The sequence below is a fragment of the Neoarius graeffei genome, chromosome 9 (assembly GCF_027579695.1).
Source record: "Neoarius graeffei isolate fNeoGra1 chromosome 9, fNeoGra1.pri, whole genome shotgun sequence".
NCBI classification, from domain to species: domain Eukaryota; kingdom Metazoa; phylum Chordata; class Actinopteri; order Siluriformes; family Ariidae; genus Neoarius; species Neoarius graeffei.
This window is the reverse complement of record NC_083577.1, coordinates 37,761,864-37,777,970: the sequence shown is the minus strand read 5'-3', so window position 1 is coordinate 37,777,970 and position 16,107 is coordinate 37,761,864. Positions and strand designations below refer to the sequence as shown.

The following is a 16,107-nucleotide window of genomic DNA, read 5'->3' as shown; positions in this document are numbered from 1 at the left end:
TTAAAAATAGTAGCAGTCTGAGAAGGCTTGTTATAAAGACATTAGGGCTACGTTCACACTGCAGGCTGAAGTGACTCAAATCCGATCTTTTCGCCCATATGTGACCTGTATCCGATCTTTTATTGACAATATGAACGACACAGATCCGATTTTTTCAAATCCAACCCAGGCCGTTTGGATATGTGGTCCTAATTCCGATTCCTATCCGATCTTTTCATATGCGACTTCAGTCTGAACCGCCAGGTCGCATTCATCCGACTTACACGTCATCAACAAGCCACAAACGTCACTATTCTGCGCTGAAGTAGGCGGCGGGTCTCTCAAAAAAAGTTACTACAACATGGCGCATATGACATCAATGCGAGGGACGCTTCGGGCTGTTAAGGTTCTGAATCTTCTCAATGGAAGGACGCAGAGGTTAGGGAGCTGATTTCCATTTGGGGGGATGCAGCTATTCAAGCTAGATTGGATGGGTCATACCGCAACCGGGCGGTTTTACTTCCGTAAACACTGGCCATGCTCACTGCGTGTGACGTCGTCGTATCCTGCAATGCGCATGCGGAACACTTTTAGTTCGCTTTTCGTTCATACTGAGGATCACATACAAGTCGCATATATTTGTTAATGTGAACGACCTCACAAAAAAATCGGATTTCACAAAAAAATCGGAATTGAGCCTTAAGCCTTGCAGTGTGAACGTAGCGTAGGTGTCTTCTACCTGTTCAGAGCAATAAGAGTAAACATGAAACTGAATATATAATCCTCCTTAATATCTTTAATTATTCCATAATATGCAGGAACTTTCGTCTCGCCAGGTAAAACGGAAACATTGCCAGGTCAGGCGGAAAAATAATCCAATGCTCAGACATGCCTGAATGGTTGAAAAGGCCTAAATAGTTTGACAGTTGCTTATTTAAATCAAGCACTCACTGAGATCACATAACATTACTGTACATGTAATGAACAACTCGTGCTCAAAAAGCCACAAATGTCACAAAAATATTACCTTTTCGCATAGGGGAATTCACAAATGTCACGGACAGTTACATTACACATGGGGCATTCGATTTGCATAACTTGTCCTACTAAATAAACACAAATGAATATTAATATTTTCCAGTTTTAATCAAATCAGTTTTGGTTAAAATTTGCAAAGATTCAGAATACAAAGTACAGGTGGTGAAATAAAAACATTGGGCATGCTTCTATTTATGGCAAGTAGCTAAAAACTTCTACTTATGAGCAGTCCTACCAAACTTATAATGAGAACCCATTGCCTCACCAGTGCTTGACAGCAATATTATAGTTTTTACCACATCCATTCAACACCCTTCACATAAGCTTAAAATGGAAGAAGGTTCTGTTTATTAGAAGCCTTTGGCAATGTAAGAAACATTCTGTCAAAAGATATCAAGAAAATCACATAGCGGAGAGCAGGGTAAGATGAGCTGAGGTTCAGTGTTATGATGATTTTAGAAATTGAGAAGCAGAAGCAGTTACAGATAAATTACAGTTTTACTGGAGCACTCCTAAGTTAACATGTGAGAAGTGAAGAAAAGCAGAGGAGCTATCTTTATTTGGTTGTACTTTTCTTAAACAGTGGTGCTGAGATAAGATGAGTCACCTGGCTCAGTGCAAGCTGACTCACTGACATAACTATGGCCTATACAGAACATCACTTTTATGTTTAAAATTAAACAAATACCTGCCCTTTTTTGGTAAAAGAAGAGAAAATATTCTTTGGAAATGTATGACAAATCAAAATAAAGCAGCTAGACTTTGCAGGTAGAAGCTGTGTAATACCAGTCTCTTTTGGTTTAAAGGGGTTTTTTTTTTGGCAAGATTTTTTTTTTCAGGAAGTCTGTTTCACTGATTAGATTCTTTGTAAAGTGAAGTTAAGATTGCATTGTCTGCTCAAATCTAATATGGATCTAAAAACAAAAAAGGATTTAAAAATTTGATGGCTTCGTTTGTTAGTATTTGCTTATGGCGAACACCATGGTCTAATGGTTAAAGCTGCAGCTTTAGGACTAAAAGGTTGCTGGTTTGATTCCCTGGACCAGCAGGAATGGCTGAAGTGCCCTTGAGCAAGGCACCTAACCCCCAACTGCTGTTTGTTGTATGTTGCTCTGGATAGGAGCGTCTGCTAAGTGCTGTTAATGTAATATTTAAATAATATTGGCTGGTGTTGAGTGGTATATCAGATATATTCCATTCAGCTAGCATGATATTGAACGAGTTGAAGACGAGTTCAGTATCATGCTAGCTGAATGGAATATATCTGATATACCACTCAAAGCCATCCATTATTATTATTATTTTTTTATTATGATTATGATTATTATACATACACAGTCGATGGAACAATTATAGATTTTACAAAAAGTTAAGGACAGGGGAGTAACTTACCAATATTGAATGCTGATTCTGATCGAATGTAATTCAATGTTCTGTCAACCCAATGTACATGTACAAAGTCAAAGTTCGAACAATAAAAATGGTACAAGTCCAAAAAGCCTGAACAACAACCCAACTTATATACAAGCTATATACAGGTAGACAGTTCAAGTTCAAAGTTCTTTTGGTAGGAGTTAATTGTTACATTGCAGTTGTTCAAAACAAAAGGGTTTTGCTGAGTGAAGTCCACGAGTAAAGTCGTCTTGTACAAGTCCCCATCACTTTTCCTCACCTCCAAGTAGAACTTTGACAATATTTCTGCTATTGCTCTCTCTTCCAGTTTTTTGATGTCCATTGGTATGTTTTTCTCTTGTAAATATGCATGAAGAATATATAATGAAGTTTTGGTAGCCTTTTGGGTGTTCCGTGCGTCTTTCTCTTTCAAAATATATCTTCCGCTTTTAATGACGCAAACCTCGTGGCCATGTTTGTGTACAAATTGTCATAGTCACTCGCTAGCGCAGAAGTTTTACGTCTCTGATGTGTCTCTTTTCCAGCTTTTCCATATATTTAATGCAGAAGATTAAATGCGTGAAGAATATCCAGTAGGGCTGCAACAACTAATCGATTAAATCGATTAAAATCGATTATTAAAATAGTTGGCAACTAATTTAATAGTCGATTAGTTGGGTCTACATTATCATACACATAAGTGCAGTTGCTACTCCCTAATGTGGGGGCAGTAAAGCACCATTAAGCTGGATACCGACCGCCGTAAAAGAAGAAGCAGGAGAAGCGAACCAATGCCGTGCTTTGTGTAGCTCACCTGGAAGAAGCGTTTGAAAAATGGCGGAGGAGGCTAACGTTAGTAGAGAGAAAAATGTCCGACCCAAGTCATCAAAAGTATGGGAGCACTTTACATTAACGCCTTCAAAGAACAGCGTTAGGTGCAAAATGTGCAGAGCTGATCTCGCGTGGCACGGAAGCACAACATCGCTGAATGAGCACCTGAAGAGGAAGCACGTTGGAGTGTCTGATTATAATTTCAAAGTAAATTCTGTATTAAAATTACTAAATAAGCAAATCCGTTACAGTCCATGAAACAGGAAGTATAAGGATGAGGAAAAAACAGTTTAAATCGGGAAGCTGTGCACATTTGCGCAGTCCTGCCGCTCAGGCTGCACAAATGTGCGCAGCTTCCCGATTATTGTCAGCACATGACAGCATTACCCAATGTTCATTTGTTTTTCATTACAGTTATTTAAACTGTTCACCATCTTAAAATTCAAGACTTCAATAGGATTTTGTTTGACAAAACAATATAAAGAAATGGTGGTTGCACTATATAAAAAAAGATTTTATGTTTTATGTGATTTTATTTTCTTTACATTAATTCAGCTGCTACAAAATTTTTATTTTTTTTTTGTACTCAATGTAGCATACATTTAATTTTTTCATGAGTTGGAAACAACTTTTGAACAAAGACAGTTTGGTTAATTAAATAAAATGCTGGAAATCAAATTTTGCTTTTTTTCCTTTTTATCCGATTAATAATCGATTAATCGAAAAAATAATCGATAGATTAATCGATTATCAAAATAATCGTTAGTTGCAGCCCTAATATCCAGTGAAGTTTTGGTAGCCTTTTGGGTGTTCAGCGCATCTTTCTCTTTCAAAATTCTCTCTAATCTTCCGCTTTTAATGAAGCAAACCTTGCAGCCATGTTTGTGTACAAACTTTCAGTCACTCTCTAGCATGGAAGTTTTGCATCTCCAACGTGTCTCTTTTCCAGTTTTTCAATGTCCATTGGTGTGTTTTTCTCTTGTAAATATGCGTGAAGAACATATAATGAAGTTTTGGTAGCCTTTAGGGTGTTCAGCATGTCTTTAGTTTCAGTTTACAGTTTATTTATCTAGTGCTTAATCCTAGCATTGGATCTTCTCTCTTTCCTGGCCAACAAAGAAATGATTGTGCGCATGTGCAGCAGAAAAGTTTTGTCAGTGGATCTTCACATGAGCTCTGATGTGTGACATCGTGTTGTCTTGACATCACGCAATATTATAACAATATTGCAGGCTCATTCTCCATTGGGGAGAGTGGCATAATACATGGAGGATAAGTGATATGATAACAATATTGCATGCCATCAATAAGCCCACTAGAAGGGAATAGAATACATGTTTTTATTCCATGGAAAAAGTGGCCCATGTGTATAATAATTGCAACTATTCAATGCAGGCTTAATTTCCTCCATCAGCATTGGCCCATCTTAGTCAACTTTCTGACTGCATAAAACTCATAAAGCTATTTTCTCTAAGGTGGTAATTGCCATAGAGTCACTTCATTTCACTGTATTAATTAAAGAATCGCTGTAGACCAGGTGAGTATTGAGCAAAATTTAATAGGTTCATTTTAACTTTCCAACTTGGCTATACGATCTACAAATACTCAACTGAACTGTTATCAGGGACATTGAAAAATACCATCACTACCACTAGTTCCACTTGGGTGAAAAATCCGTAAATAGCCAGCATTATGGGACAGAAACTGTGCGCTTCTGAGATAAAGGCTGGTTCACGCTGAAGGCAGCATGAGTCAGCTGTCTTCTAAAAGACTTATTTTAGCCACATTTAAAGGAAGCCTCGAATGCATGCTCGACAGAGATGCTGCTGCTATTGGTTGTTGAGAAATACTTTTATAAATGTAGGTTAACCTCCTGTCTCATAAATACTATTTTTTTGTTGTTGTTGTTTTGATTATTCATAATTATGTGCTTGTCATTTAGCCATTAATTTAATTAAATTAAACTAGGGAGTGCAATTGAACCTGGAAAACAGTGTATGTGCTGTGTCTTTGTATCAAATCATATTACTCAGCTCACTATTTATGTTTACAGTTATCCCTGTTTAACGACCTAAGTTTTGCCTTGCTTTATCTAAGGTAAATGAAAAAACTCGAAAAGTTCCTTTTTGCTTCGTGAGAAATTGTGCAGGTAAATTGCTGTGTATGCAGTATCGGAGGTGTAGGAAGGAAGTACACGATTCAAAAATAAAAACCGAAAATGGAGCAACATTATATCATAAATGTGAAAATGTAATAAGCTTAGTCACATATCAGTGACAGACCGCTTGTCCTCTTTTCCTGCTGCTCAAGACTGTTAGGGAGATGGCATACGCTGCTGAAGGGAAGGTCATGGCCAACACTGCCAAAGCTGAGATCTCACCCACTTTCCCTTCTGCTAACTGCCCTAAGCATGTTAGCACACAGCAGGCCAGTGACCTGATGAGGCTGCCTGCCCATTGTGGGAAAAGAAAAGTCAGGCATGGATGGCCTGACAGATAAACTGTACATTATAGGTAATTTTCTCATTTTGAAATTGACTGTATTCTAAAGCATCTCCCAGCATGGCGTGTAATCTAACCACACAGAAGCAATACTTTCTCTAGAGTCCTAGATAATGGCAAAATTATTGCTACTTTTTAAACAAAAACAATGAATTTCTGATCGGACACGAGCCGCTAATAACCATAAGCAAAATACATCTGATGACTACACGAAATGGATTGTGGTGTTTATTCACAGTTCTGTGATCTGCACTGTTTTCTTACTGTATTTACTGAGTGGGTGTAGCTGATTAGCTGAATCATTGATTTATTATGCATTGTGTGAGGTATTACATTGAATTATTCAAAAGGTTTTTGGATTTCAGATAACAGGAAACAACTGATAAGAAGTTTAAATGAACTCCTTTGGTCTAATACGAACAGGTCCTTTCGTTAACTGTTGAACAATCTCTAAGAGTGTGATCTGCTGTAGAAATGGTATAGGTCTGATCTGTGTCTCTCAGTCAGCTCCTACCTGATATCACTCTCTCGGATGCGGCTCTGGTCCATATCCTCGATGAACTTCTCTCCCTTCATCCAGTACACGAGTGGGCTGACATCGCCACTGTAGCCGAAGAATGCACGGCACGTCAAATTGACCGAAGCTCCTGCCGAGGGCATGCAAAGACACATTTAGCATTCACTTACATGCACTGAAGAGTCACATCAGACCTGTGCAGAGTGGAGTCGACATCAAAGACATCATGCTTATGGGACTACTGGCATGGATGATGGAGGTGGTTCTCGAAGGCATTGTCAGTCCCATTAAGATGCCTCCAAAAGATTAAAATTTCCAATGACTTTTACGCCTTATTGTTCTCGCCAATTTTGTTTTTAATGCATTGAGATTAGGCTCTGTTGTAATGTGCTGGGGTGGAGATGTCTTCTCTTCAGAACTGAAGCACTCAGGTGTTACACACTCATCTAATGAGGTCAAGCTCCGTAGCTCATTAGAGATGCTGTGTAGAAAGCTTCTTTTAGACTGGCAAATTAGATTTTTTTCCCACATGTCTTTTATGCAGCTGGTGTTTCCCTTCAATTCTAATCTGCAAAAAACCCTGCATCTCAGCTGAACTTTCAAGTCTGGACCAGTTTTAGGATCTCTGAAATCCATAGCATCAGCCCATGAAGTACTTGCTGTATAGATTCAATACATACTGTACAATTAATTTGCACATTCCCAATGCCTACAATTGACATTTTCTTTTATGTGCATCTGTATTCTCGAATAATAATCCCCCCAAACATGGATATCATTTGAATGTCTAATCTTAATACCAACTATATCAAGCTTCACTTAATAAAAAATTAACCCTGTTTGGGTGATACTAAATTCATCCAACACATACCGAGCTTATCGACAGGTCTGACTCACCCACACTCCCACTCCCCTCTCCCTTGGCGTATGATATTGCGTGTCAGCAGGGATGTCAGAAGCATCTGTATGTACAGTATAGAAGCAGATCTCACTGGGCCAATCAGGGGCTCAACCTGCCACCAACTCTTAAACCTCTAGTCAGCTCTGTGACAAGCAGGCACTCATTAAAACTATTCTCTCCTGCTATATGGTTGGAAAAGCTTGACTTGAATGCTTCAGGTAGAGCAGGCCTGTATATACTGTATGCGTTTTGTATCTGCATGTATTGTAGACAATAATTGGAAATGAACAGCGCTTTGCTTTCAGAACAGCTGTATACAGCACCAGTCAAAAGTTTGGACACACCTACTCATTCAAAGGTTTTTCTGTATTTTGACTATTTTCTACATTGTAGAACCATAGCAAAGACATTAAAACTATGAAATAACATAGGAAAACAGATATGGAATTATGTGGTAAACAAATAAGTGTTAAAAAAAAATATATGTTTCATAATTTAGATTCTTCAAAGTAGCCAGCGTTTACCTTGGTGATGCTTTACACACTATTGACGTTATCTTAATCAGCTTCATGAGGTAGTCGCCTAGAATGCTTATCAATTAACAAGTGTGCCTCGTCAAAAGTTAATTAGTGGACTAGAGCGGCGGCTACAATTATCGACACCTTAACGATCTTTTGGCCCTTGAAAAAGTAGAAAAGACTTTCAATATGTAAATTGTGCATTGTGAATAGTTACTCAAAATTCCACTGGAAAAAAAGATTGATTCCTGAATACTTAGTGTATCAGATCATGTGACACCATTCGACAATTATCGACACCCAGATGATTATTTATTTAAAAAAATAAAAATTAAAAATCGGTATGTGGTATTAAGTGAATAAAACATGTTTTTTATTTAAACTTTGTTTTACATAGACTTATATTTAGTACAAAATATCTTTTATATAAATATATTGATGTCGGTGCTTACATAAATGAGGAAGTAATTCTAATGTTTGGAAATAAATGAACTGATAATATTTAACCTGTGTCAGAAAATCTTTTTGTTCCACTTTCTAAGTATTTTCGTAGATCATATTTTATTAATCATTCGTTGTTGTTTGTATTAATTTCTAGTTTTGTAGTTTACCAGTAAATGTCAACAGGCAACTGACACTGTAACCACATGACCATCCATGTCAAAGGTCGCATGTCATTCCTCGAACCAAAATATAAAATGTCTACTGATATTGTAGCATGTGATAGATATTTACAACAAACTGCAAAAAAAAAAAAATCTGAATGGAATAGAAAAATTTGAATATTTCAAGGATGTAATTTTTTAAATGCGAGGAATTTAATTCTGGTCTAATTCTATTTATTGCAGTAGGATTCCAAATACTCTATAAACATTCCATTCTCTTATGAATCAGAAAAATTTTATATAATTTTTCTGATATATATATATATATATATATATATATATATATATATATATATATATATATATTAGTGCTGTCAAAAATGTCGCGTTATTAACGCGATAATTTTAACAGCGATAATTTTTTTATCGCGAGATTAACGCTCTGTGACATCATGTAGGTTTTTCATAAGCTTTTGAAATTGCCAGGAACTTGGAACAGAGACTTTGCTTAGAAAAACGATAGCAGCTAGACTGTAATGCCATGCCCCGCACAGCCAGAGTCCTCTGCCCTCCCCCGAAGAGCCACGGTGCTCGGCTTAGGTTTCGTTTTCCCATCGGCGGCTCCAGCCCCACTTTGCTGTGACAAGATGTGTTATGCTCTGCAATAAAAATAAAAAAAATTGGTACAACCAGTGTTCGAACTATGCCGATATTTTCGGGGGGTCCCTTTTTTTCCCTTGGGGGGGTGCTTGCGCTTGTCTCAGAGCGCGGATCTCCATCGCGCGCTCACTTCGGATATGCAAATGCTTCCCTTTACACACGATTGCTATGTCAATAAACATCATTTTGCCAATATTTTAGAGACCCCCCAACATTTCCCAAATCATGTTTTCAAGGGATCTCATGTCTGTTTCAGGGGATCTCGGATCCCCCGAGTACCCCCGTAGTTCGAACGGTGAGCAAGCCCATTCACTTTTTTATGCTGATAAGAGAATTACAATGGTTTTTCATGTGACAAAAATGTGCGATTAATCGCGAGTTAACTATGACAGTCGCGACATTAATCGCAATTAAATATTTTAATCGCTTGACAGCACTAATATATATATATATATATATATATATATATACACTGTGTGTGTATATATATATATTAGTGCTGTCAAGCGATTAAAATATTTAATCGCGATTAATGTCGCGACTGTCATAGTTAACTCGCGATTAATCGCAATTTAATCGCACATTTTTGTCACACGAAAAACCATTGTAATTCTCTTACCAGCATAAAAAAGTGAATGGGCTTGTTTTGTACCAATGTTGTTTTTTTATTGCAAAGCATAACACGTCTTGACACAGCCACTGCAAAGTGAAACCTAAGCCGAGCACCAGGGCTAGCAAAAGAACCATGAGTGAAGTGATCTACTGCTTGAGTTAGTCTATCAGAGAGACAGGTTACACAGTGACGGTAGGCTTGACATGCTTGATTATAATATAAAGTACACTATTATATTAACTTTAAGTTGTTCGTTGATAAATATTGCATTGAATCTGATCTTTACTGTTTCAGCTCACTTAACACATTTTGTACTTTTACACTTTCTGCCTGTTGATGCGTCGCGCTGTCCAATCAGAAGCAGCCAAATTTGCATATTACAGGAAGGATTTCTGGGATAGCATTGAGTTTACAGTTCAGAGGGATCTGGCTTCTTTAGACGCTGTCTTCTTAAAACTGAATAAATATTTAAAAAGAGCCAAATGAGCCAGTCTTTTGAACGGCTCTTTTCAAAGAACGGATCACAAAGATGCGGATCCCATCAAAGAGCCATAAATCCCATCTCTACTAGCGCGCCCTGCCCGCGCTGGTTCTTGGGGGGGGGCAGAGGACTCTGGCTGTGCGGGGCATTACAGTCTAGCTGCTATCGGTTTTCTAAGCAAAGTCTCTGTTCCAAGTTCCTGGCAGTTTCAAAAGCTTATGAAAAACCTACATCATGTCACAGAGCGTTAATCTCGCGATAAAAAAATTCTCGCCGTTAAAATTGAGTCAAGTTAACGCGTTAATAACGCGACATTTTTGACAGCACTAATATATATATATATATATATATATATATATATATATATATATATATACTGTGTGTGTGTGTGTGTAAGTCACAGCACTTTTATTTTTTTTTAAGTACTTCATCTACTTCAACAATATTACACAAAGATCAATCCATAACAGTTGTAAATGTCACTTAATTCCACAGGGTGTCGATAATGGTGGACAAAGGTGAAAGTGATCACTATTATCGACACCTCATGTAACGTCTCAAATGTGGGTTTAGATACAAAATGGCGACTGTCAAATGAAAGAGTAAGAAACAAAGTAGGTTTCGACAAGATCATGAAACATCGGTGAATTTCATCAGTAAAAGCATGTCCATGATCTTTCCACTATGCTTACCTGCGATGATAACGTCCAGGTTTTCCTCTAATTGCTGATCGTGCTGAAAAAAATTCCATCTCAGGTAACGAGCTGTGTCATCAGACGACAAGACCAAAGGGTGAGGCGGGTCTTCCAGTTGATTAATTAACCAATAATAACTGTTATAACTGAAACTTGCCTTTGTAAAATTGTTTTTATCGGTAAATCTGAAAAGGTGTCGATAATTATGGACTGTCGATAATTGTAGCCGCCGCTCTAGTTTCTTGCCTTCTTAATGTGTTTGAAATCAAACAGTAGATAATAATAATAATAATAATAATACAGTAAATAGCCCAATTCCACAATTATAGTAATCCATATTTTGTCAAGAACCACTCAACTAAAAAGTAAAAAGAAACAACATCCATCATTACTTTAAGATATGAAGGGTCTTAATAAAAAATAAAGAAAAACTATTGAATTAGAAGGTGTGTCCAAACTTTTGACTGATGTTTCACATAACAGACATTCAAGTAAGACATGCTGTAGCCTTTTAATGTATTCAATCACATTTTTACTCAGAGTCCATTTTGAAGTGTTTCTGCTCCCTTACGCTACCAATACTGCAAATGGTCAAATAAACACACTAAAATAAGCAGTATAACTGACTTATAGTCTAATCCTCTTAAAGGTCCCATGGCATCGTTTTTTCATTAATTGTGCGGTGGTCTCTAGTATGAATGAATGCCCTGTGAGCCGGTTTTGGTGAAAAAAAATGCTGTGGTTCTCCTGTTTCGGGCTGTTCTAGTTTGGTGGAGGAGCGGGTGGCGGGAGAGCGACAGGATTTCAGCTCTTATCATTAATATTCATGACATGTAAACGTGTTACCTCTGATTGGCTAACAGCACTGTGACGCTACCTCCAGTGGGTCAGAACAAGCGGATGTGGGTGTCTTACTATGGCGAGAGAGAAGAAACAAACCGCGAAGGGAAAAATACCGCGCGCTGACGTCATTAAGGTGCGTCAATAAATAAAATAAATTCAACAAATGTTTGGGTTTTTACTGAACAAACAAACAAATAAAATGAACGAGTGACTTAAAAAAAAGAATGTGGGTGTCTTTCTAAAAACTGTTTTGATTGGCTATTATAACAGAGCATGCTGCATGCTTTTTGGTTTTGTAGCGCAGAATACCTGGCTAACTGCAGGAAGCGGTTAGCTGCACAGCTAATGTAGCCATTGCAAGGCTAACGTGGCACCGATTTTAAAACACGGCAAAACGACTTAACAGTTATACACTTACTTGTTCGGTGTTTTTAGCTGATGTGGCAGGGATGCTTGGTACGGACCCAGGCTTCAGTGACAGTTGATGTGCAAAACCTGCCCTGTACTGTCCCAAGTTGTGGAAACATTCATCAGGAAAATGCTTCCGACAAACATACACCGTCTTAGGTAGACTCGACAGCGTATTATTGGAGTAAATAAAATTAAGCCACTGCGTCTTCAGGGGCTCTCCCGTCGGCAGTAAAAACAGACTCCTTTCTGTGTTGTCACATCCATGTACAGCGCAACTTCCATGTTTGGTGGCAACTTTTGAGCTGGGCGGGCAATCCATACAGTGGGTGGGAATCCAGAGGGGGGGCGTGGGGATCATCTCCCTTGCTGACGTAGTGAAGGGAAGAGCCTATCAACGCGCCATTTTGACGCGCCATTCTCAAATGTTGACAAAGGGTGGGCATAGTTTGGTTTACACATTATGAAATTTCTAGCCACTGGGGTGACTTAAGAAGGTCAGAGGAACTCATTTTAACGGTAAAAAAACTCAGAAAGTGAAAATTTCATGCCATTGGACCTTTAATGTCTTGGCATATTAGTCAGTTATTCATCTAAAGTCATATTATTCAATAATTATGTTAAGCTAATCAGAAAGATGTTTGTATTTCAGCAAATATGGAATGTGAGACTAGGTTTTAGGTAGCTGCGTCATGGAAATAAACTGTTGGACCACCAGCAGCTGATACTTGCTAATTCAACTTGCTTGGTGCACTGTATAAAATTATTAGGATAAACAAGTTGTGTTTGGTAATTTTAATGTTCAGCATTCTGTATAGATACAGGATTTATGCTACAGTGCTGTTGAAAGCTTGAATATGATTACTTAGTTACTGATCAGCTATAAGCTGACTAGCTATTCGGCAAATAACAGATTTATATTAAAGCACTCATTAAAGCACTGATTCATTATTGTTTTGAATTAACAGAGACACAAAATGTGTTGGTATTTAACCAAGAAAGATAACTTGTATTTATATATATTTATTTGACAATAATGGAAGGAGTCTCTGTAAGTCTTCAGGAAGGAGAGCTTTGTGGTTTATCAGTAACACGACATGATGTGTTTTCTGTCTTATCGCCCAGCTCTACTTGTCTACCAAGCCTAATTCCTCTCTTCCAGCCTCTTCCTTCTCTGATTGTTTACTGGAAATTAAATCTTGGTTGTCCTCGAACTTTCTCAAATTTAATATTGATAAAACTGAAGTTTTCCTTGTAGGTACTGAAACTACTTTGGCCAAACTTGACAGTTTTTCTCTGAATATTGACAATTCCTTCATTCCTCCAGACCCCCAGGTTAAAAGTCTGGGTGTCATCCTTGATAGTATTTTACCCGTCCAAACCACACATCAATAATATCACTCGGTCTTTATATTTCCATCTACACAATATCAATAATTTATGCTCATCTCTTACAGCACTTCTATCTCTCATACTACATGTTCTGATTATATCACGTATTGACCTTTGTAACTTTATCCTCTCTGGTCTTCCTCACAAACTCCTCCATAAACTTCATCTAGTTGAGATTTCAGCAGCCCGTATCATTACCAGAACCCTTTCCATAGTATAGAACATGTCCTTTAGCACTCCTGCCCTTCAGCAACTTCATTGGCTTCCTGTTAAATACTGCATCGATTTCAAGACTGTGCTTCTTATGTTCGAGACTTTTCATAACCTAGGACCTCCGTATTTCTCTGATCTCCTTTACATCTTCCCACCCTCCTGTACCCTTAGATCCTCCTCCTCCATCAGTCTCATTATACGTCCTGCCCACTTGACAACCACGGGGTTTAGAGCTCTCGGTCATGTTGCTCCTCACCTCTTGGAACTCTCTCCCACAAGACACCTATAATATTGACTCTCTTCTGCGCAAACTTTAGCTCCAAATTTGAAAAAAGTGGAAAATAATTTTGGCTTCATTTCTATAGAATGAAAAGGCATGGTGTCTTACCATCCATGGTTTTTTACAGCCATTGACAGGAACTAACTTGTCTCACAGATGTTGGACAACATTAAATGTAACTATAAATTGATAAAAAAAAAATACAAACTGTTCTTAATAATAAATGTGTAACTGTTGGCAAATGTAATAAAACAGTTTGCTGTTATTGAAAAATAATCAACTTTCGGCTCACATCGCACCATCGTCAAGTCAAGTCAGGTTTATTTGTATTGCGCTTTTAACAATAAACATTGTCACAAAGCAGCTTTACAGAATTTGAACGACTTAAAATATGAGCTAATTTTATCCCTAATCTATCCCCAATGAGCAAGCCTGTGGCGACGGTGGCAAGGAAAAACTCCCTCAGACGACATGAGGAAGAAACCTCGAGAGGAACCAGACTCAAAAGGGAACCCATCCCCATCCGGGCAACAACAGACAACATGACTATAACATTAACAGTCCTAACAAAGTCAGCTTCGTTGATGCTATAAACCCCTCACCAACGGAAACCCGAGCGCAACACCGTTCACGACAACCGTAGTCCCAAAGTCAGCAAGTCAACTGCAGTCCCCAGCCACAAAAGCACCACTACAAGAGTCCAGAGCGTCCTCCAGGCGCGACCCCCAACTGTCCACATGGGGCCGCCCTCCACAGGAGGAGTGTCAGTACTTATTGTCCTATAATAGCCTGTTTTACTCCTTACATTGACGACGTTTTCCAATGTAAAATTTGCTAGATCTGTCTTATTCTTCAGCAAAAAACATACTGTTTATTGGTTAACATGTGTGTGTATGTAAGTATGAGACACAGCAAGCAGCATATGCACCAATGTTGGCAGCACTTCAGTAACCAGAGAACACAGTAATTAAATGTGTGAAACTAGCATCTATTTTCTTTCCAACACTGCTGTTAGAGGAGTGCAGCTTCCACATGTATTTTATGAAGGACACATTTTAATTAACTCTTAGTTAATTAAACCCAACATTTAAACCAAATCTATAAGCTTGAGGTGCTTGTACAGAAGAACACTGGTGCAGCAGCTGCTGTGGAATAATGGGGAGTAAAATTACTATTTCCACATTGTGTTGCCGTCTTACATTCGAATCAAGCCGAAAGGAAATTAATTTTTACATTAAATACATTATTATTATTATTATTATTATTATTATTATTAATAATGTATCGTAGCTGATTATTTTTACAAAACATACTATATGTATGAATATGGGGTCACTATTTTTCTTTCTATTTTATTTACTCATTATTTACTTAAAACCCACACATCAATTATGAACTGCTATGGATGAATGAAAAGCTCCCTTCGATATCTCCTTTCCACATCTTTTTCTCATATCTTTACTCTCAACACCAAACCAGACTCAAAAACCAGCACTTCTCCAATCGCACAGCAACAAAGCCACATTCGCCTCATGTGAAGATTGTAGCAATTTAAAATTCCTGAGTGGTAAATACCATTTACATCCATCTCCAAGTGTTAATTTTGACAATTTAGCCGATGGTTTTCTTTTTCTCCTAGGCCTTGCTAAACAATTTAGCTCACCTCTTAATGAGAAAGTGCGATAATAATGAGGCTAATGGCAGCCATCTTGAATTTCTATTGCATAGCCTACAGCACATGAACTCATTCAGTCAGAGGAATGGGAAGTCTTCCATTTCTGCCAAGTTCTCCCATATGACATAAATGTCTTTTAACCCTTTCATGCATAGGGTGCACACTTATGGACAGCCAATTTAAGGCTATCTCTAGGAAAGTATAAGATGCTAATTACCTCCAAATCACTTGAGGCCATTACTTTAACTTATAATAAATCATTATCCTGATTTGTGTTGCTCATTAGACAGCATGGTCTTTCAATGCAGCTTGTCTCTGGTTTATCTCTACATACAGTATTTTCTACACAAAATCTCAAATGAAATAAAACAAATGTTTGTGCCAGACAACAGTGAACTCCTTGGCAGATTCGAAACTAGGTTTTTTTTTATTGAATTTTTTTTTTCTTTTCTAAAATCAGATGCATCATGCAAGAATCCTAAACTATGCACATTTTTTTTTAACATGTCAAGAATGGGGGCGGTACGGTGGTGTAGTGGTTAGCACGGTCACTTCACATCAAGAA

At 37.9% G+C, this 16,107-nt stretch overlaps 1 protein-coding gene across 1 annotated transcript in view; it reads right to left on the bottom strand.

Moving 5' to 3' along the window:
* The window catches only part of il1rapl1a (interleukin 1 receptor accessory protein-like 1a), a 171,385-nt gene that overhangs the window by 13,970 nt on the left and 141,308 nt on the right, over positions 1 to 16,107 (bottom strand). Inside the window, exon 6 of the mRNA XM_060928679.1 lies at positions 6,256 to 6,388. Within this exon, the coding sequence (XP_060784662.1) occupies positions 6,256 to 6,388 (133 nt within the window). The remainder of the gene's footprint in view (positions 1 to 6,255; positions 6,389 to 16,107) is intronic.